The 23,693-nt window shown below is 44.8% G+C and overlaps 1 protein-coding gene across 1 annotated transcript; it reads left to right on the top strand.

Annotated features, from left to right (window-relative positions):
- Nucleotides 1–20,561: 20,561 nt before the first annotated feature.
- LOC113716567 (glucan endo-1,3-beta-glucosidase 13-like) lies at nt 20,562–22,669 on the top strand. Its single transcript, XM_027240954.2, has 2 exons — nt 20,562–22,046; nt 22,374–22,669. The coding sequence occupies exons 1-2, from the start codon at nt 20,615–20,617 to the stop codon at nt 22,406–22,408; spliced, it is 1,467 nt and encodes a 488-aa protein (XP_027096755.1). The 5' UTR covers nt 20,562–20,614; the 3' UTR covers nt 22,409–22,669.
- Nucleotides 22,670–23,693: the final 1,024 nt, after the last annotated feature.

Raw genomic sequence — 23,693 nt, 5'->3', positions numbered from 1 at the left:
TGGTACACTTAAACTTCCATATGTGGACTACCTCTCTATCAAATTTTAAGCAAAAAATCACGTGGGAAGGCAGTTAACAAAATGACTAAAATTTGAAAAATGTTTCAAGGCCAATCTGCCCTCATGTTTTTCTTTATTTTCCAAATGTTTTGCACAATAAAATCAGCCCCAATTCGATCCATTTTTGAAACCAAGATCCTATAAACATTTAATAAGCAATTGACATCAAAATTTTTAAGACAAAACATCCTAAAACAAATCTGACCATTCGGCCAGCAAGAAGGGAAAAACTTTCCAGTTTTCCGGCTTTGTTGCACTTTTGAAATTAGACCACATCTCACTCAATACAAGTTCAAATTGGGAATGATTTATGGCGTTGTAAACTAGGTTCATAATGCTACATTTTATCAGAAAGAATCATTACCAAAATCAGTTCACAAGTGAGAGAAAATTCAGCCACAAGATGCAGCTTCTCCATTCCTCTCGGACAGATAGTCATAACAAGACAGTCAAATTTGTTAAATCACTACAGTTCACTAAGTTCGAACTAGCAGATAAGTTTTATGCTGTTGGAAAGCTATGAATATCTAGTTTCAAATGCCATAAATGACACTCAATTTGACTTTTTTATAAAGAGATATGTTCAAACAAAGTAGTACTGTTCGGCTGTCCTGAACACTATTTCTAGATTCGAAAACTCTAGTTTTGAGCAACCAATTGAAATGATTTTTGGTAGACACTTTGTACACACAATATACAACATATATCACTCAATTTCACAGCCAAACAACCAACACAAATTTGAAATACAAGCAAGACAACCACAAGATAGTTTCGGCCAGCTCTCATGCACAGCTTGTCCTTGATTTTTCCTTCACTTTCTAACCGTATTCATCTCAAATAACACATAAACAACCACAATCAACTAATTACACTTCAAGTCAGCTACCTATAATCCACCTCAAGACCACTAGCTTAAAGATTATAGCAAGATAAAATGGGTTTCCTCAAGTCCTCTACCTATTTCTTGCTTAGAGTTGTAAACCCATGCAATCTAAGCTTGATTCTTGAAGAAAAATAGAGAGATTGCAAGAGTTGAAGTTTACCTCTTGAACCCTAGATGACACCAGAATTTTTCACCAAAACTTCCCAAGAAATTCCACAAGATGATGTCTTTCTCCAAGCTAAAGTTGATCTCCAAGAGGTTTTGAAGTTGGGTGCAAATTTGGAAGTGAAATGGAGTAAGATAAAGCAAGATGAAGTGAAGTTTTCTTCCTCCCTTTCCTTGGGTGTTCGGCTGAGACTATGGAGAAGAGAGAGAGAGAGTGTTTTGTGGTTTGAATGTTGGTGGATAAAGTGTGTTAAGGAAGCTAAGTCCAAGGTGCAATAAGTCAACTTTGAATAGTGCTCAAATAGTGAGGTACACTACCACTTTTCTCTCTTGTTTGTTGCGCTAGTGCACTAATCCTCCAATGTAATTCCTTTAATACTATAATTATTCACTCTTAATAGTTTAGCATAAATTTCTCAAATCTCCACTTAGCCGTTTTGACGCGAAAAACGCGAATTTTCGATTTGCGCGCAATAAAGTGAAATTTAAAAGCAATTCATGTAACGATAATATACTTAACTAATACTAGGGTAAATAATTATAAAAATAACTATTTTAAGAATAAAAATATGAGTTCTCACATCCTTTCCCCCTTAAGAGAATTTCTGTTAGGATCGAAGACAACCTAAGAAGGGGTGAATTAGGTTGATTAAAAAGTCAATCAAGTTATGGGCACTTTTTAATCAAAATGAAATTTACCCTCTTTTCTAAGTGATCACACAATGTAGCAATTAGTAACAAAACACGATTGCTTGGGAGTAGAAGAGATAAGCAATTAAAAGATCACAATATAACAATAAATGAATAAAAAGGGAAGAATTGCAAACCAATTGACTACCAAAATCCTTTTGAGCTTATAGATCAATTTATAGAACAAACTTCTTCAAGTTGATGAAGTACAACCAATCTTGTGTATAAAGGAATGTTCATTTCCTCCTTACCCCAAACTCCACTCGGTCAAGTAAGGAAGTTTTACTATCCCTCAGAACAATCCTCACAGAACTACACTATTGAAGTATTCACTCACAAATGAAAAGCTTACAATGAACTTCACACCACCAAGACTACAAATCTTCTTTGGAGAGTATTTTCTCACTAAAACTACTCTAGATCTTTTGTACCTTCAATGTGCAAAAATTATTTGAAGTTTCTGACCATGCTCAATTTATAGGAGACTACGAAAGTGCTTCATTAAAGCTTCTAACAGATAGAAAGTAGTTAAAGAATCAACTAGTCGTTGGAGTATCGGACATCCAGTAGTCTGGTTTCTTACGTCCGACAGCAGGCAGTGAGTTTGAAAAATCTTCTTCAATTCTATCGGACATCCGGTGCTTGCGTCCGAAAGCAGATAATGAGTTAGAAGGAATATCTGAATTCTATCGGACGTCCGGTATTGTCTTTGTGAGTGTCCGACAGCTTTCGTCGAATTTGAACGATTCTATCGGACGTCCGATACTTGCGTCCGATCGAGGTCAATGAGTCAGGGGAAATGTCTTATTTCCTTCAAACATTTGGTGGTGGATTTTTCATGCGTTCAAAGTTACGCAATGATTATCGAACGTCCAAACCAAAAGTCCGACAGCTTTCAGCAGCTTTGTCCCTTTCATTTGCACTTGATCTTTGAATCTGATTTGCTTCATAACTGAAAATATTTCTTAAAAAGATATTAGTATTATCCATTGTTTTGTAAACATCAAAAGATAGGGATCAAGATCAACAATTTCGTCCACGAAATTCATACCTTGATTTGGAAATAGATCTGGATATTTTTCTCGAATTTCTTCTTCTACTTCCCAGATTGCTTTCTTGAGTCCGTGATTCTTCCATAGAACTTTCACCAACGATATTCGCTTAATCTTCAGTTCTTTCATCTTACGATCTAGAAGTTTTATCGGTTTCTCCTCATAGGTTAGTGCCTCGTCGATCTCAATATTCTTCGGTTGCAGAACATGAGACGGATCTGAATGATATTTTTTGAGCATGGATACGTGAAAAATATTATGGATTCGAGACAGACTTAGTGGCAATTCCAACTTATAAGCCACATTTCCCACACGTTGGATAATCTTATCCAGTCCTACAAATCTCAGTTGCAACTTCTTTCCTTTTCCTACCATCAAATTTGCTTTTAAGGGAGAAATTTTAAGAAAAACTTGGTCTCCAACCGCAAACTTTAAATCCTTTTTTCGGTTTTCTGCATAGCTCTTCTGACGATTCTGTGCGGTTTGAATCTTCTGACGTATTAACTTCACTTTTTCTCGCGCCTCCTCAATCCAAGATATTGTAGTTGGATTTAAAATTTTCCGTTCACCTATTTCATCCCAACAAATTGGAGATCTACACTTCTGACCATATAGAGTTTCGTATGGAGCCATTTGAATGGATGAATGGAAACTATTATTATAGGCAAATTCCACCAAAATCAAATACTTACTCCAACTCTCTCCAAAATCCAAAATACAAGTTCTCAACATGTTCTCGAGAGTTTGAATTGTCCTCTCAAACTGTCCATCGGTTTGGGGATGGTAAGTAGTGCTAAAATTCAATTTAGTCCCTAACATTTCTTGTATCTTCTGCCAAAATCGCGAAACAAACCTAGGGTCTCGATTGGACACAATACTGATTGGTATACCATGTAGCCTTATAATCTCATCCAAATACAGTTTTGCTAACTTCTCCAATGAATACTTCATCCTAATCGGCAGAAAATGAGCCGATTTGCTTAATCTATCCACTATTACCCAAATGGCATCGTGACCTCTTTATGTCCTAGGTAATCTAGATACAAAATCCATAGTTATATTCTCCCATTTTCACACGGGTATCTCTAAGGGTTGCAAAAGACTAGATGGGTTCTGATGCTTGGCTTTTTAAACAAGTCTGTACAAACCGAGCAATTTTCCTTTTCATGCTCTCTCACCAGTACAAACTCTTCAAGTGTTGGTACATTTTATTCCCTCCAAAATATACTGTGTACTTAGATCGGTGTGTTTCTTCTAAAATTCCCTTCTTAAGCTTTTGTCGTTTGGCATTACTATATGATTCCGAAATCTTAGCACGCCATTTACTCCCAGATTAAAATCCAAATTTTCTCCCTTATTCACTCTCCAACCATTTTTGTACTTCAGCATCCTTCTCTTGAGCTTCCTTGATACGTTCCAACAGAGTGGATTTCATGACAATGTTTCCCAAAATCACTTTTCTCGGTTCGAGTCGAGGGTTCCAAACACTAATCTCCTCCAACAAGTGCAATTCCTTAATCATCAATCCCGCTATCTGCATTTGATGATTTAAAGCACCTGCCACCAAACTTTAGCTATAGAGGGAATAGACAACACAAATTCCTTTCTTAATAGATAGTAAGGGGCCTCAACACCCAAGAGGCCTCAACCTTCTTCTTCCACCTAATCAAGTACTCCTCTTGAAGAAATTGTTAAACAATTGGCTTTTAATAATTTGCAATATCAACAAGAGATGAGGTCAAGCATACAAAATCTGAAAAATCAAGTAAGTCAATTGGCGACCATAGTTGATCGCCTAGAAGTTAAGGTGGATGGAAGATTACTTAACAACTTGAGGTAAATTCCAAGAATGTTAGCGTAATGACTCGAAGAAGTGGCAAGGAGGTGGAAGGACCCAAATTGGTTATTCTTAAAGATAAGAGTGAGGATCGAATTGAACAAGAAGCTAAAAAAGAAGGGAAAAGCAATGCTGATCTCTAGGTAATCTCTAATCTTGTGGTTAAACTTAACACTAATCCACCACCTTTTTGTAGCAGGTTGAAGAAGTTGAAAAAATAAAATAAGCAGAAGGAGATCCTAGAAGTATTTCGTAAGGTTGAGATAAATATTCCTTTGTTGGACCTAATCAAACAAGTGCCAAACTATGTGAAATTCTTGAAGGATTTATGCATCAATAGAAGGAGATTAAAAGGGGATAAAGAATTGTGGTGGGGAAGAGTGTATTAGCAGTATTGCAAAGAAGCTACTACCAAAGTGTGGAGATCCAGATATGTTCACGATCTCCTTTAAAATAGGAAATGCTAAAATCAGAAAAGTAATGCTAGATTTAGAAGCATCGATTAATGTGATGCCAAAGACCATGTATGCCTCCTTAAATCTAGAACCATTAAAAGAAACGAAAATTATAATCCAATTGGCTAATCGCACTGATCCATATCCTGATGGGTTGATTGAAGATGTGTTAGTCCAAGTTAATAAATTAGTATTTCCTGCTAACTTCTATGTTCTTGATATGGGTGACGAACACTGCCCAAATCCATCACCTATCATATTAGGAAGACCTTTTCTGAGTACAGATTGAATGAAAATTGATGTTAATAAGGGTATTCTTACAATCGAATTTGAAAGAGAGATAATTTATTTTAATATTTTTGATGCTATAAAGTACCCCTCTAAGACTAACTCTGATTTTGTTGTGAGTGTAATTGATCATGTGGTGCAAGAAGTTTTTGAACTTGATGGCAAAGATGCGTTAGAAGTTGTTCTAACCAAGCATCTTGACTTGGAAAACAACTTATGATATGGAGCAAGTGATGAATTGAAATATGTGATTGGGACATTATAGTCACTAGCATCTCCCACAATAAGGTATGAAATTATGCCTACTTTTATTCCTGAATCTCACCAAAAGTTATTACCTTCTATGGTGCAGATGCCTGTTATGGAGTTGAAATCCCTACCAAATCATTTAAAATATGCCTATTTGGGTGATATGGAAACTCTTCCGGTTATCATTTCTGCAAAGTTATCACCTCGTCAAGAAGACAAATTGATCCAAGTTCTTAAAGACCATAAGGAGGTGATAAAGTGGACCATTGCTGATATCAAGGAAATAAGCCCCTCCTTGTGTGCATTGGATTAAATTTGAAGCAAATGCAAAACCTTGTGAGGCAAGCACAAAGGAGATTGAACCATGATGATAGAAGTGGTGAAAAAAAAAAGAAATATTCAAACTTTTGGATGTGGAGATAATTTTTGCTATCTCTGATAGCTAATGGGTGAGCCTAGTGCAGGTATTTCCAAAGAAGGCTGGAGTAATGGTAGAAGTTAATCATGAAGGTGAGCTAGTTCCAGTTTGGAACCTTACTAGGTGGCATCAATGCATAGACTACCGTAAACTAAATTCAATAACCAAAAGGGACTATTTTCCCCTCCCTTTAATTGATCAAGTGATTGAAAGATTAGCATGTTGTGCTCACTATTGTTTTTTAGATGCCTTTTCAGTTTACTTTTAAATTGCGGTATCACCGAAATATCAGAAGAAAATAACTTTCACATGTCCATTTCGTACCTTTGCCTATAGTAGAATATGGTTTGGGTTGTGCAATACTCTTGCAACTTTTCAAGGATGTATGATAAGTATATTTTCTAAATATGTAGAGAAAATAATAGAAGTATTTATGAATGACTTCACTATTTATGGTAAAAGTTTTGATGAATGTCTTGATAATTTGGCTTTGATTTTAATATTGAGATTAACTTAGTGCGCAACCAGAAAAAATGTCATTTTATAGTTGAGTGTGAGATAGTTTTAGGTCATGTAGTGTCATCTAGAGGCATTGAAATAGATAACGTTAAGATAGATCTTGTGTCTTCCTTACCTTACCCCACAAATGTGTGAGAAATGCACTCTGTTTTGGAACATGTAGGTTTCTATCGTAACTTTATTAAAAACTTCTCAAAGATTGGAGTATCACTGTTTAGGCTTTTGCAAAAAGACGTGGCTTTTAAGTTCAATAAAGATTGCAAACAGGCATTTGACAAACTAAAGGAGCTTTTGACTGCTCCACCCATCACTCAACCTCTAGATTGGAGTCTCCCATTCGAAATTATGTGCGATGCAAGTGATACTATAGTGGAAGCAATGTTGGGACAAAGAGTTGGAAAAGTTACCCATGCAATTTACTATGTGAGGATGCTCACCTCGGCCACCCCGCGTGTCCGAGATGAACCCAAGCCTCGTCCCTCATCAGAGCTCATCCCTGTCTTGAGCATAACCCCTGAGCTCGGCTAGATCCGTAGTCTACCGTGTGGGCGAACTCGGCACATCCACCTCGGCTGCACGCTGATGATGTCAACCCACCTGACATTATTCAGGACCAGCACTTTATCTGAAAAGCACTGGAGGCACTTAATGGCACCTGCACCACACCCTCCGTCATCGCTCCCAGGCGGCTACAGTGTCAGAGTCAGACCTCCTGACAGGAGACAGAGCCGTAATGCCAGGGAGTGGGTCCCGCTAGCATGAGCCTTCCGTCCGGACCACTACTCTTCTATAAATACCTCACTCACACTCCCAACAAGTAAGCATACACTGTTCATTAACTCATATTCTCATTATTCTCGTTCTCATACTAACTTGATCGTCGGAGTGATCCCAGGGGAGAAGCCCCGCCATTCACTTCGGATAAGAGGTTGACTTCGGACACAAGAGTTCACCTCACCTCATCTCAGAGAGGATTGATTCAGGTCGGCTCCGTGACCAACCAAAAATCACCCCCTTCAATTGGCGCCGTCTGTGGGAACGAGATCACTACTAGAAATGAGATCCACGCGCTCCAGAAGCGGAAGAGTTCCCTCAAACAGGGCTGGGCAGACCTCGGGAGCCCAGCAAGACCGCATCTCTGAAGAACAAGGGTCCCAAAGGACCCAACCCAACAACGATGATGCCATCGCCAAGATGGCCGAGTTCGTATCGCACAACCCTACCATTTTTGAGGAGCTAGGAAGGTACCTCAAAAGACAGGGGAAAGAAAAGGCCGAGTCTTCCAAAAGGAGGCCGACGAAGTCCCCTGAGGTACCTTCAGGTGAAGACTCCGATGAGGGGCGACTCTCTCGGAGTACCTCCAGGCGCGCCTCCTCCAAGGCGACCTCTAAGCTTGCCTCCATCTCCCGGGCGTTTTCCCGGGGACTGCTAGGGAAACGAGCTGAGGACCCACATCGGCGCCCCGGGGGCCTAGCTTCTGACTACATGAGGGCTCCGCCCTTTACTGATGACATCAACGGGGAGATGGTGCCCCCGAACTTCAAGCTCCCAAACTTGCACACCTACGATGGCCGAGGTGACCCCGAGGATCACCTCCGCGCCTTCATCTCCGCATTCCGACTCTAATGCGTCCCCGACGCTGTGATCTGCCGAGCTTTCCCCATCTTCCTACACGGGACTGTCCGGAAGTGGTTCTGGAGTTTGGAACCAGGGAGCATTTCCTCCCTGGACGAGCTGATAGACCGGTTCATCCACCGCTTTGTATCATCTCGACCAATCACCAAGACTTCAGCTTACCTCTTGAACCTGCAACAGGGTCAGGGCGAGTCCCTTCGCTCGTATACTCAAAGGTTCAACGAGGAGAATGTGCAGATACCTGACCAGAACGAGCAGGTAACTATCGCGGCCTTTACCAACGGATTGGTGGCGGGAATCTTCAACACTGAAATCCATCGGGAGTACCCCCGTACACTTCGGGAACTCTGGGATAGAGTGGACCAGGGAATCCGAAGTGAGGATGTGAACCGCATGAAGCGAGAAGCCCAAGCATCTCGTACGGGGCAAGATCTCCGGAGGAGGAAAGACACTGGCCGAGGTGAACCCAACCCAAGTAGCACTTCAAACCCACTCCGAGACCGCCGGAGTGTCTTCGACCGGATCGTGAGAGGCCGATCGTCCACCTCGGACGCTGAGCTGACACCTCTCAATTCCAGCCGATCTCATGTCTTGGCCGTGATGAGACAGAATCACCTCGGCCGAACACCTCCTGAGATCCCTGGGAGGAGAGATAAGAGGAACTCTAACCTCTACTGTGCCTACCACCGAGACGTTGGGCACGAGACCGAAGATTGCAACGATTTGAAGCGAGAGATCGAAAACCTGATTCGACAAGGACACTTGAAACAATTTGTCCGCAAAGATGGAGGCTTCGGCCGAAGCGCCTCCCACCGGGAGAGCCGAGGTCCTCGTCGAGAAGACAGGCGGGACACCAAGCTTAATTGCCGAGGTCCTGAGGACCATAAGGGGGATCAGAGGCCTCCACGCGACGGATCACCAGGCTACGGCCCAAACATTGCCGGGGTGATCAACACCATCTCAGGTGGCCCCACGGGAGGAGACAGCCAGAACTCCCGAAAGCGGACCTACCGCCAAGCCGGCATGGATGTGGCCGAGCCGAGCTCGAGGCTGTCCGAGGTGATAACCTATGGTCCCCGTGACCCTGTCCCCGCCGCCTCCAGCAATCACGAGGCCCTAGTAATTGAGGTCCTCACAAATAATTACTTAGTCAAAAAGGTCTACGTTGACCCCGAAAGCTCGATAGACGTCATGTACTACCGAACTTTCGAGAGTTTGAAGTTGACCCGGGAGCAACTCACTCCGGTCAGAACTCCCCTTGTCGGCTTCGGAGGACACGTCGTCCACCCGGAGGGCATGGTGAATTTAATGGTGACTATCGGGCGTCATCCCCGATGCCGAACTGTGCCTGTCAGCTTTGCTGTGGTCAAAGCGGACTCTCCTTACAACATGCTGATAGGCCGGCCCACGCTCAACGCCTTGAGAGCTGTGTACTCAACCTACCACTTGAGCTTCAAATTCCCAACACCTGCAGGGGTGGCCGAGGTGAGCAGCGACGTGGGCGCCGCCCGAGAGTGCTACCTCGCCACCATTCAAGCAGCAGTCGGACCTCAACCCTCGCCGAGGTCAGAAGAAAAGAGGCCGGCTGTCCTCTCCATAGACTGCATCGACCCTAAAAAGGCAGGAGAGCCCAACAGGCTTGAGCCTGGGGATGAGGTGGAACAAGTGGTCTTGGATGAAGCCAAACCTGACCAAGTGGTCCAAGTAGGGGCCGGACTCCCCTCACCCCTGAAAGAAGAAATGATCTCCCTGATCAAGGACCACCGAGACATCTTCGCGTGATCCGCAGATGAAGTGGTCGGAGTGCCACCCGAGCTCATGACTCACCAACTCAACGTTAATCCACAGGCCCGACCTGTGCGGCAGAAACGAAGGCACTTCGGCCCCGAACGCAGCAATGCCATATCGGACGAGGTCGACAAGCTCTTGCCGGCCAAGATGATCCACGAGGTCCAATATCCCACCTGGCTGTCCAATCCAGTTATGGTCAAAAAGGACACCGGTGGATGGAGAATGTGTGTGGATTTCACCGATCTCAACAAGGCCTGCCCCAAAGACTGCTATCCTCTCCCAAGGATAGACGTCCTCGTCGACTCGGCGATGGAGTATGAGATCCTCTGCTTCCTAGATGCCTTCAAAGGGTATCATCAAGTAGGAATGAGTGAAGAGGACCAAGAGAAGACGGCGTTCTACACCGACCAAGGTGTTTATTGCTACACCACCATGCCATTTGGGCTAAAGAACGCCGAGGCGACCTACCAAAGGCTGATCAACCGACTCTTCAAGAATCAGATCGGCCGCAATGTGGAGGCCTATGTGGATGACATCCTCGTCAAAAGTCTCGCCACTTCATCCTTCCTGTCAGACTTGAGGGAAGTCTTCGGGGTCCTGCGAGACTCGAGGATGAAGCTGAATCCCAAGAAGTGCGTTTTCTGCGTCACCTCGGGAAAATTCTTGGGGTATCTGGTTTTCCACCGGGGAATCGAGGCCAACCCCGACAAAATCAAGGCCATTCAGGACATGTCCCCACCTCGGAACGTCCGAGAAGTCCAAAGGTTGAATGGACGCCTGGCCGCGTTGAACCGCTTCCTGTCCCAATCCGCTGAGAAAGCTCTGCCCTTCTTTAAGGTGCTGAAGAAGGCTGACCAGTTCGCCTGGACTGAGGAGTGTCAGGCTGCTTTCGACCAGCTGAAGCAGTACTTGCATCATCTACCCACCCTTGCTTCACCTCGGCCCGAGGAGAAACTCTACCTCTACCTCTCCGCAGCCGACGAGGCTGTCAGCGCGGTGCTCATCCGAGATGAGGGCACCCAAGTGCCAGTCTACTACGTCAGCTGAGCTCTCCGCGGGCCGGAGACTCGATACACTCAGGTGGAAAAACTGGTGCTGGGACTAGTCCACGCAGCAAGGCGATTGAAGCCTTACTTCCTCGCCCATCACAACTCCGTCCGGACCGACCAGCCCATTCGGCAAATATTGGTGCGCCCCGAGGCTTCCGGTCGCCTCACCAAGTGGGCTGTGGAATTGGGAGAATATGACTTGTCCTATGAGCCCCGCACCGCCATAAAAGCACAAGCCCTAGCCGATTTCCTGGCCGAGCTGACCTTCACGGAAGGTCCGGAGTCCACCTCCACCAAAGCCGATGTGTCCACCCCATCCCCATGGACACTGTATGTCGATGGGTCCTCTAATGGAGACGGCAGCGGTGCCGGACTTCTTCTGGAAGGACCTCGGGGAGAGGTGTGCTCCTACGCCCTCCGCTTTGGCTTCCCGGCCACCAATAATGAAGCCGAATACGAGGCTTTAATTGCTGGACTCCAGCTAGCCCGTAGACTCGGCCCCCAACAAATCCATGTCCGCAGTGACTCCCAACTAGTAGTACGCCAAGTCCTTGGTGAGTACGAGACCAAGGATGAGACCATGCAACGGTACCTCTCCAAGGTTCACCAGCTCACCGCGTACTTCGAGTCTTTCGAAATCCAAAGAATACCCCGATCCCAGAATAAGCGAGCCGACGCCTTATCCCGGCTGGCTTCCACTTCATTCTCTGACCTCAACAAAACCGTCTTGGTGGAGGTCCTGAGTGAACCAGGATACGTGGAAGAGGTGGCCTGCCCCGTCCACTCCGAAGATACCTGGATGACCCCGTTCATCCTCTTCTTGAGTCAGGGAACACTTCCCGAAGACCGAGCCGAGGCGAGGAAGATACAACGCAAGGCTGCTCGGTATGCTCTCCGTGAAGGAGAACTGTACAAACGCTTATACCTCGGCCCATGGCTGAGGTGTGTCACTCCCGAGGCCGGACGTCACGTCCTCCACGAGATCCACGAAGGCCTGTGCGGAGCTCACGTCGGCCACAGGATGTTAGCCAAGAAGACTATGCTCCTTGGATATTTCTGGCCGTTACTTCGGCAAGACTCCCAGGACCTCGTTCTCGGCTGCCCTTCCTGCCAAGTCCACGCACCCGAGCACCACCAGCCTTCCAACTTCATGGTCCCTATCACTTCACCCTGGCCGTTTGAGCAATGGGGGACAGACATCATAGGTCCTTTCCCTAAAGCCGTCGGGGGTTATACCTTCCTGGTGACCGCTGTGGACTACTTCACTAAGTGGGTCGAGACCGAGCCACTTCGGACCATCTCAGGGCTAGCCATTCAAAAATTCTTTTGGAAATGCATTATCTACCGCTTCGGCATACCTCAGGTCATCATCTCGGACAATGGGAGACAGTTTGCCGAGAACCCATTCAAGACCTGGTGCGAGAACCTCGGCATCAAACAACACTTCATTTCGGTAGGCCACCCTCAGGCCAATGGTCAAGCAGAAAACTTCAACCGAACTCTCCTGCATGGTCTCAGGACCCGACTACACCAAGTTGGGTCGTCTTGGATGGAGGAACTCCCTAGTGTCTTGTGGTCATATCGGACCACGCCGAGGTCAGCGACGCAAGAGACCCCGTTCTCCTTGACCTACGGCGTCGAGGCTGTCATCCCGGCTGAGATCCTTACCCCCAGCCATCGGCTGGCAGCCTATGCCGCCGAGGTGAACGATGAAGAGAGGCTGCTGGACCTCGACCTCGTCGAAGAACGAAGGGACCTCGCCTCAACCCGGATAGCTTCATACAAGAACACACTGGCACACTATTACAATGCCCGTGTCAGACATCGTAGATTCCATCCTGGAGACTTGGTTCTCAGAAAAATTTCAGTCAGCCGAGCTGAACCGCAAGGAAAATTATGCCCGAAATGGGAAGGCCCTTACCGAGTTGTGGAATCTGACCCTAAGGGGTATTGTAAACTGAGTTACCGAGATGGCTCATTAGTGCCGAGGTCTTGGCACGCCGAGAACCTTAGGTTGTATTATGCTTGAAGTTGTGACTTCATTCAGTTATTTCATCAAAGTTGACTTCATCCAGTTATCTTGTCAAGTTATGACTTCAGCTATTTAGTTATTTTTCAACAATATGATGCCCAACATCCGTTATTAAAAAATAAGGGGGACAAACAAGGGATGAAATCAAAGCAAGAAACAAAAAGCGCTGAGATGAGAAGAAAAAGGTTTTCATTCAATAGAAAAGAGTGCTACAAAAAATACAAGGCTGAGGTCCGAATGCTACTAAGCACTCTCCACCTCGGCCACCCCCTAAAGCCTATGAGCCTAGACCCCCGTCTCGGCTCCATCCCCGGTCTTGGCTCCCTCCTGGGCAGCCTTCTCTTCGGCCTCTTTTCCGCCGGGGTGTTCATCTCCATGCTCTTTGCCGATGTCCCCTCCGACTTCGTCCCCTCCGGCTTCGTCTCCCTCAGCGTCCTCTCCTCCAGCTTCTTCTACTTCCACCTCCTCGAACACTTCGTCGAGCTCGGACAGCCATTTGTTGAACTCAACCTGGACTTCGGCCAAATTCCTTCCTGCCTGAATGCCTTCGGCCATCCGATCACATAACTCCTTGGAGTTTTCATTGTAGCTGGCATGGTTTTTCAAAGACTCCAAGGCTTCGGAGGAGAGGTGAGCTGCGGCCTCGTCAATGGCCGATGTGAAGCCAAACATGAAGTTAGGCGTAAGCAGTTGGCCGAGGTCCTTGATGAAGGCATCGGACCTCCGAAACGCGTCCACTGTCGAGGCTCCAGCACCCTCGAGAGCTTGTGCGTGGGACTTCTTCACCTCGTCCCCCCTCTTCTACTCCTCCTCGAGGGCTGATCTGAGACTATTCATCGTAGCCTCAGCCTCCTCACCCTTAGCTTCAGCCTCTTGAAGTCGCCTCTGAAGCTCCGACTTCTCGGATTCGGACACCGCCAGTTGTTTCTCCAACTTGAAGATCTGATTCTGCACCTTGCCGGTGTCCTGCTCCTCGACCAGAGCACAGTATCTGTGAGCCATCTCGGCCGTAAAAGCTGAGTTGGAAGCCGTGGTCACCATCAGACTTTGAACCAGCTCGGCCGGGTTCAGTTTTTTCATGAACTCCAAATCCCTTGGCAGAGTGGAGTGCATTACTAGCTCTTGGGCGACCCGAGAATGTTGGCACCTGTCGTTGACCGAAATCTTCCAGTTCGGACACCAATGATTGCCGGAGTGCGTCTTCTCCTCCCCGGGAAACACTGGGGGGCTATGGAAACGATTCCATAGCGAGGTCCCCGAGACTGGATTGGCCGGGGCCTTCAACTGCTTGCCTCGGCCCTGAGGAGGTGGGAGTACCGTAACGACTCCGAGAGGCACTCCCTCCGGCACGGACGAGGTGGACCCAGTAACCGCGGTGGCCGAGCTGCTCTGGCCGACCTTGGTGGGAGTGCTTGTAGCCGCCGGGGGCTTGGCAGCCTGTCCTTGTGTTTTCTTCTTCTTCGGCGGAAGTGCCGATGTCTCGTCAGTACTCTTTCTCTTCGGCCTCTTGGCCACTTCGAACGAGCTGGATACGACGATATCGGACAACTTGACCACTGCACAAGAAATAAACATTATCATATGCCTTAACCGAAATGAAAAGAAAAGCCATGAAAGAAATTTACAAGGTTTCTTAAGTTCAGTGGAAAAGAAGGGAGCTTTGGTAGTATTGATCACGGCTCGACTTATCCCCCCATTCACGAGCACGGCCTCGGGGTAGTCATGGCTGAACAGCCGAAGTCCCGACTTCATCAGCTTCTAGAAGGACTCCTCTTCGGCACCCCCCGCAGAGGGGTCGGCCTTCGCCTTAATTGGCCTCCACTAAAAATCCCTCGGGAGGTCCACTCCGGATACGAAGAAGTAGTCGCGCTTCCAGTTCTTGATCGAGTTGGGAGCACCGATCACCAACTTCGGGATGGCATTGTTCCGGTTGCCAACATAAAACCATCCCTTATCTGTCGCGTGCGCCTTGAGGGTATAGCATCGGCGGAAGAGATCGACGGAGGGAGTCACCTCCTGATGTCGGCACAGCATCTCAAACCCCACAATGATGCGGATCGCATTCGGGGTGAGTTGGGTGATTCTCACCCGGAAGTGACGAAGTAAGTCCCGGAGGAACCTCGACGTCGGCATCCTCAGCCCGGCCTCCAGCTGTTGAACGTAGACGGCCACCATGCCAAAGGGGGGCTTCACGGCTGTGTCATCCACCTCGGGCGGCAAAACTTCGTACCACGGCCGGAAGGGGTACTTGTCTACCACCTTCACGGCCCTATCTCTTCCTACGCGACTCCTAAACTTCGGCATCTGGCCGAAGTCGATGTTGGCTGCGTCCACTGGAGCAACTGGCTCCGGTACGCCCTCGTCATGGGGTATCTCGGTCCCGAGCTCGGTATTGTATTCGACCTCGGAACCACCCTCGCTCATCTCGGACGATTCCAATCCCGAGCCTGCCTCGCCGACTCTCACTTCGGTTGATCCTTCTTCAGAACTCGGCGTCGACCCCTCAGGACTGGACGTTGTCGCTTCTTCTTCCGGATCTGGCCTCACCTCTGCCTGGTAGCTCGGGGTCACAGTTTCTTTATGGGTCTTAGCGGTTTTGGCCATGTGTGAAAGACGAGATGGAGAGAGAAAGATACTTACTATTGACTATGATGTCGGACGAAGACGATGACTTCAGATGGGATCTCGGCTGCAAGGTTGACCTCGGCAACACTCGTAAATTTTGTAAATCGCAAGCTAAGAGAGAAAATGATGGGCCATACGGTGAAAAGGACCCTCTATTTATAGGGGTCCTTGGGAATCCGAAGAGGCGGCCAGAATGCGAAAAGACAACCACGTTCGAATTCAAAACGCCACGTCTCCCTCTCTCCTCATTAATGCCCCGTCCTTTCGGCTGACACCCTCTGCACGAGACGTCCCACTACTTCACGACGTGACGGTTACGTGCCAACTGACTCCAAGTCCCTCCAACTGACATGCCCACGTGTCACGCCCCCGCATCTTCCGGAGCAGGTTCGGGACCCCAACTCTTCAAGGTTTCGGCACAAGGAAGCCTCGGTACCTCCCTGGCCCGAAGCTCCCGAGGCTTGGGGGGCTTATTGAGGATGCTCACCTCGGCCACCCCACGTGTCCGAGGTGAACCCGAGCCTCATCCCTCATCAGAGCTCATCCCTGTCTTGAGCATAACCCCTGAGCTCGGCTAGATCCGTAGTCTACCGTGTGGGCGACCTCGGCACATCCACCTCGGCTGCACGCTGATGATGTCAACCCACCTGACATCATCCAGGACCAGCACTTTATCTGAAAAGCACTGGAGGCACTTAATGGCACCTGCACCACACCCTCCGTCATCGCTCCCAGGCGGCTACAGTGTCAGAGTCAGACCTCCTGACAGGAGACAGAGCCGTAATGCCAGGGAGTGGGTCCCGCTAGCATGAGCCTTCCGTCCGGACCACTACTCTTCTATAAATACCTCACTCACACTCCCAACAAGTAAGCATACACTGTTCATTAACTCATATTCTCATTATTCTCGTTCTCATACTAACTTGATCGTCGGAGTGATCCCAGGGGAGAAGCCCCGCCATTCACTTCGGATAAGAGGTTGACTTCGGACACAAGAGTTCACCTCACCTCATCTCAGAGAGGATTGATTCAGGTCGGTTCCGTGACCAACCAAAAATCACCCCCTTCACTATGCTTTGAGAGTCTTGAATGGAACTTAATTGAATTACTCCACTTCAGAAAAAGAGCTTTTAGTTGTTACTTTTGCTTTAGAAAACTTCGATCATATTTAGGAGTCAAAGTAATTGTTTACTCTAATCACGCAGCGTTGTAGTACTCGTTAACTAAGAAGGATGGTAAGCCGAGACTCAGTAGGAGGATTCTACTTCTACAAGAATTTGATTTGGAAATGAAAAATAAGAGAGGAGTAGAGAATTTGGTTGCTGATCATCTAAGCCGACTATCTAATGCTAGAGAAGATTTTCTGCTAAGAGAGACTTTTCCTGAAGAGCAACTATTTTCTGCTAATTCATCTGTGCCTTAGTATACTGATATTGTGAATTACTTAGTTATTAATAAATTCCCTGTAAGTTGGTTGAAGGGTAAAAGAGACAAACTCAGAAATGATGCCAAATATTATATATGGAATGACCTCTACCTTTGAAGATAGTTTGCAGATCAAATAGTGCAGAGGTATGTAAGTGCAAGTTGGTTGAAGATAGAAGTTTTTTTGGTGGAGGTCCTCCTGCGTTAGTATCGTGTTTTGGGCTAATAAAAGGTCCATTGTGTATTATTACGTTCTCAACCAAATGACTCAATCCTTATATGTTACCAACCAAGTGGCTTATTGCCGGAATTGATCCAACAAGTCTACTTGTTTCCCTCTATCTGGCTCTTGTTCTTCCTGCTGCTTTAATTTATTCTCTCGAAGCAATAAATTGATTGAGACATATGCACAACTTGAAATATGAAAGCAAGGAAAAGTTAAGCAATACCAGTAGGACTATGATTTAGCGCCACCATTAGCATAGAGTATTTTATGCTTTTAAATGTGTTCAGATAGTTTCTTATTTGAAAGAAATTATTTGATTATATTACAAACACTTTTTTTATAAATTTTATCATTTTTTATTTCATATGTATTACGTTACAAAAAGCATGACTGTAATATAAATATTCTCCTTCTTATTTTGCTACTTTCTCACTCTGAATTGTAGCCTATAATTCGTCTTGAATGTCTGTAATAGCACTCACATTCGTCAAAATTCAGTAAGAGTTCGATAACATAACATGCTAAATCTTCGAGGCTATAGACTTCGACATTCCACTGCGACTGATTTTGATTTATGGGCCATTACACAATTACAAAAATGGTAATGTCTCCTTCCGTACAGTGAGTGAACTGACCTGGGCCAGCATCAACTGAAATTATACTCATAGTTGTCAAAATCGCGATCCGGATCGTAGGATCGATCCTACGATCCGGATAATCAAAATCGATTTGGATCGTATTCAGAGTCGCAAATCATATTAATTTCTGTAGGATCGCATAGAATCGTAGCAGAATCGGTAGGATCGTGTAGGATCATAGAATCGTAGGATCGGTAGGATCGTACGATCCTACAATTTTTTTGTAAATTTATGAAATACGAAACTCCATTTTGCAAGTAAATGAAAATATTTGTGGTATATTTGTAATTTATCAAAGAATTGCAACCTTTAATTGCAATTAGGAGCTTTTGGTAGGATCTTACGATTCTACGATCCGATCCTGTGAAACTAAAATCGATCCTACGTAGGATCCCGATTTTGCAAACTTTGGTTATACTAAGACTCCTGGGAAACGCCAATCACAGCTGGAAAGTGATCGAGTCCAACGTTCATATTGGTGAAAAATAACGACTAAAAAACTCTAATTTCAACTGGATCATCATTGACATTGTTCATAAGGTGGAAACTATACCATTTAAGCATCTACATTAATGAGTAATTACAGAAGTTAAAAGGACGACTAATTCATTTGTTTGATAAAATCCGTTAAAAATTTTTGCATTTTAGCTTTTAAGCATCTAAGAGTCATAGAGTTTGGCTTTCGATAGAAAATGATCCTTCTCAAACTGCTGCTATGAAACTTGATTTTTTATTTATTACTAATTCATTTAAAAACTAGTCTACCAGAGAGTTACATTAGACGCACACTGTTGATGTTGACAATTTTATTTTTCGTCGGTATATTATATTGATGAGAATGTTAAAAATGCCTATTAACTAACTACATACAACATCCTCTTCTACTGCAAAAATACGGTATCAGGATCCATTTTTTAACATTTATGGTAAAATGACCCAACGTTTCACTAGCACTTGCCCTTCTCAAAGAAGTACTACTAGCTTGGAATAAAGACTCAATTGATCCTAACCCCAAATACTACTACTAGCATGGCATTTATCCTTGTCCCTTTTTTCTCTTCGAGGAAGGGAATAGGCCAACAAGATTGCAACATTTTACTCAATATCATTCTTTTCTTTGACCCGGCACCGTTATTTTTACCCAATATTGTCTAGAAAAGTGAGGGGAGCTCAAAATAGCAGGTCGTGCAGTTAAATTGCAACAGAATTTGTGGGTGACACGAGCCTTGACCCCATGTCCACTGGGGCACTACATAATCTTACCTATTCATACTTCAAGGCGTTTCCTTTTTTTTTTTTGTTATTTTTTTAATTTCCCATTGTTACCAATTGTTTCAACTTCCAACTTTCTCAATTCATCAGAACTTCTTTTTTTTTTTAATAAATCTTTGGAAACTACCACTGGCCAATAAACTTAACTACTTTTGAAAGCGTTTTCCAAATTTCAGAACTTAAATAAAGGTAAGTTCCACGGTAAGGCAATGTAAGAGCTTTTTCTTTTCCAATTTTGATTTTTCGTTGTAAAATTTGCAGCTTTACACTGTGCTTGGGCACTACATATTCTTACCTATTCATACTTCAAGGCGTTTCCTTTTTAATTTCCCATTGTTACCAATTGTTTCAACTTCCAACTTTCTCAATTCATCAGAACTTCTTTTTTTTTTTTTTTAATAAATCTTTGGAAACTACCACTGGCCAATAAACTTAACTACTTTTGAAAGCGTTTTCCAAATTTCAGAACTTAAATAAAGGTAAGTTCCAAGGTAAGGCAATGTAAGAGTTTTTTTTTCCCAATTTTGATTTTTCGTTGTAAAATTTGCAACTTTACAGTGTGCTTGGGCACTGCATAATCTTACCTATTCATATTTCAAGGCGTTTCCTTTTTAATTTTTTTTTAATTTCCCATTATTACCAATTGTTTCAACGTCCAACTTTCTCAATTCATCAGAACTTCTTTTTTTTTTTTTTAAATAAATCTTTGGAAACTACCACTGGCCAATAAACTTAACTACTTTTGAAAGCGTTTTCCAAATTTCAGAACTTAAATAAATGTAAGTTTCAAGGCAAGGCAATGCAAGAGTTTTTTTTTTTTTTTTTTCCAATTATGATTTTTCGTTGTAAAATTTGCAACTTTACAGTGTGCTTACATTCAGGCAACTTCATTGGGTAAGGCCTAGTAGAGAACAAGAATTCAAAAATTAATACATCAATGCCAAATCAAATCTACTAAAGAACAATATATATTTGGGATACAAAAATTTATTTTATTTTACCAAGTCCATGTTGGTTTTTACAATTTGGGTGAGATCAATCATCAATTGGCCAAATCTGTCCCAATATTCCACGTCCTCATCTCATCTCCCATTCAGGCCTTTTATCATCATACGTTGCCACACACACTTCCCCACCAACTCCACGATCCTTTACCCGAATTTCCCCCTGACCAAATATACCACAACAATAAACTTAGCAAGTTCCATGCACTTCTATCTATAAAAACCACCATAGAACTAAATACTTGTACAATCTTTAGAAAAACACCAAAAAGAAATCTCCCCTTAGATTCTTTCCTCGATGCTCTGCGTCCCAAAGATCCAGAGCGTCATGGCAACTCCTTCGGCCCCCCTCCTCCTCCTCTTCCTCTCCCTCATCTCCCTCTCTTCCCTCCCCTCCACCCTCTCCGCCAGCGGCTCAATTGCCATCAACTACGGCCGTGTTGCCAACGACCTCCCGTCCCCGCCCCACGTCGTCCAGCTTCTCAAAGCCCAAGGCCTCACTAAAGTTAAGCTCTACGACACAGACTCCACTGTCCTTTCAGCCCTCTCCGGTTCCGGCATCTCCGTGACCGTTGCACTTCCCAACGAACTGCTTTCCTCCGCCGCTGCTGGCCAATCCTACACTGACTCGTGGGTGCAGTCCAACATCTTTGCTTACTACCCCAAAACTCTCATCGAAGCCATTGCCGTCGGGAACGAAGTTTTCGTGGACCCCAAGAACACCACTCCTTTCCTCGTACCCGCCATGAAAAACGTCTACTCTTCGCTGGTTAAGTACAACGTTTCCTCCATCAAGATATCTTCCCCCATCGCTCTCAGCGCACTGCAAACCTCGTACCCGTCGTCCTCCGGTTCGTTCCAGCCGGAGCTGGTTGAACCGGTGATCAAACCGATGCTAAACTTCTTGAAACAAACCGGTTCGTATGTCATGGTCAATGCGTATCCGTTCTTCGCTTACACGGCGAACACGGACACGATTTCGTTGGACTACGCCTTGTTTCGTGACGATAAAGGCGTAACGGACCCGAATAACGGGCTGGTCTACAAGAGCCTGTTCGAGGCCCAACTCGACGCCGTTTTCGCAGCGATGAATACGTTGGGTTTTAACGACGTCAAAGTCGTGGTGTCCGAAACCGGGTGGCCGTCCAAGGGGGACGAAAATGAAGTGGGTGCAAGCCAGCAGAATGCGGCGGCGTACAACGGGAATCTGGTGCGCAGGGTGCTTACCAGTGGTGGGACCCCTCTGAGGCCCGACGAGCCGCTCAACGTCTACTTGTTTGCTCTCTTCAATGAGAATCAGAAGACAGGGCCCACCTCCGAGAGGAATTATGGGCTCTTTTACCCGAGCGAGCAGAAAGTTTACGATGTTCCGCTGACGCTGGAGGCCTTGGCCAGTGCACCCACGGCTTCGCCGTCGAACACGAGTCGGGTGGTGACGAAGCCTCCGTCCACGTCCAGCAGTGGTGATTTTTTCCCCAGCACCGCGGGCCAGACTTGGTGCGTGGCGAGTGGAGATGTTGGGGAGGAGAAGTTGAAGGCGGCACTGGATTATGCTTGTGGGGAAGGAGCTGCTGATTGCCGTCCGATTCAGCCTGGAGCCACATGTTACAATCCGAACACACTCGTGGCCCACGCATCGTACGCTTTCAATAGCTATTATCAGAAGAATGCACGGAGGAGTGGGTCCTGTTATTTTGGGGGTGCAGCCTACGTGGTCTCTCAATTGCCCAGTAAGTTCTCTTGAAAATACTACTACAACTAGTAGTAATTAAATCAGTACAACCTCTCCAATTGAAACAGAACGGCATAACACCACCCCCCCCGCCACCCCACCCAGAAAAAAATGAAGGAGGCGGGGAATTGCATTTTCATGGGGTGCTAATGAATATATTGCATTATTGAATTAATTCGTGAACTTGATTATATTCACCCGGGCTATACTTTTTAGCCCCCTTGAGTTGCTCAATAATGGATACTTAAATACTTAGCAGTATAATTATTGGTTGATTCTCCAATTTGATTCATGATGGAAAATTTGACTTGGTTTTGTACTGCAGAGTATGGGAGCTGCGACTATCCCACGGGCTATTGACAAGGACGTTGCGATGGAAACTGATAGTACTAGTATTACTAGTGGCCTTTTTTGACATAGGGATTTGTTGTGGGGTTAGGTCAGAATTTTTGTTGCTGCTACTGGCTTCAGGGACTCTATTTTATTTTTTTAAATTATCATATAAGTAATTCATTTTTTGACAGCGAGTAGTAGTACTGTAGTAGTATTATATATTCGGTTGGGTGTGGCTATTTGACTTATTCTCTGCAATTAAATACCTACTCTTTGGTGCGTTGATGATGATTAGATTTCGCTAAAGTTCCAGTTTTCAATGGTAGGTTGCAATTTTGGAACATGAGGTCGGCTTTATCATATGCTTCAACGCTTTCTTCCTCTCCCGTGATCAGATATCTATCATGATTAGTTAGTTATTAATTTCTCTAGAAACTTGAATGGTCTTTAGTTTTCCTCTTTGTTCTGTATTTTGCTTTTGGTTAAAGATTGTAGGTGCAGTTAGTGCCTTATTGGTGCCTATGATGCATTTGTGGCTTCAATACTCTGCCACAACTTAATCATATTTGCTTTCAAGACAAGATTAAAATTTACTACAGATTTTCTGCTAGAGCTTGTGGCTGGTGTGCAGAAACCATTCTGTATGATGCGCACTGGAATAGAAATCTTTAGACCCAGAATCTTGTGCCGTACACAATCACAAGAAAGATCGGAAAAAAAGTGAAAGAAATTACAGTTACAAGCCAAAAATCTTCGAAAACAAGATCGCAAACATAAGCGAAGTGTAACCTTTGGTACACTTGCAGCTAGACGGAAGTATGCAGAGTTCTTTTTCTTTTTTTCTCTATATACATAATTGTAGTAGCCTCTATGTTTCTCGTTACATTTATATCATTAATCGTTAAGGGGATTACATTGACGCAATTCACAAACAATCAAAGGTTTTGCTAAAACAAACCATAAAAAAGAAATCAAATATTGTTTACTGACTAAATTTTTGTGTAATTTGAAGAGTATATTTTTTAATACAATGATTAATTGGAAATAGCTTAGTTAGTATTCGAGAGTGTAGAGACTCTCGTATTATATGTGCATTCCTCTTTCCCACACTTTGTTCTCCTTTCAAGAAAAGAAAAAGATGAATAATAGTTATGTGGATAAGGAAAATTATAGAGTGGTTAAAAGCCGTTGGTGAGCCTTTGGCAATAGTCTTGGTGTTTCCCCTCCCCCTTTCCCTCTATCCCACATTCATTGTGAGTGGTGTGTGTACTACTTAAGGTGTTCAGTGTAGCCTGAAAGTCAGCATGTCTTT

Source organism: Coffea arabica, chromosome 11c (genome assembly GCF_036785885.1).
Source record: "Coffea arabica cultivar ET-39 chromosome 11c, Coffea Arabica ET-39 HiFi, whole genome shotgun sequence".
Taxonomy (NCBI): domain Eukaryota; kingdom Viridiplantae; phylum Streptophyta; class Magnoliopsida; order Gentianales; family Rubiaceae; genus Coffea; species Coffea arabica.
Note: the sequence above shows the minus strand (reverse complement) of the source record. Positions and strands in the feature narration are given on the sequence as shown.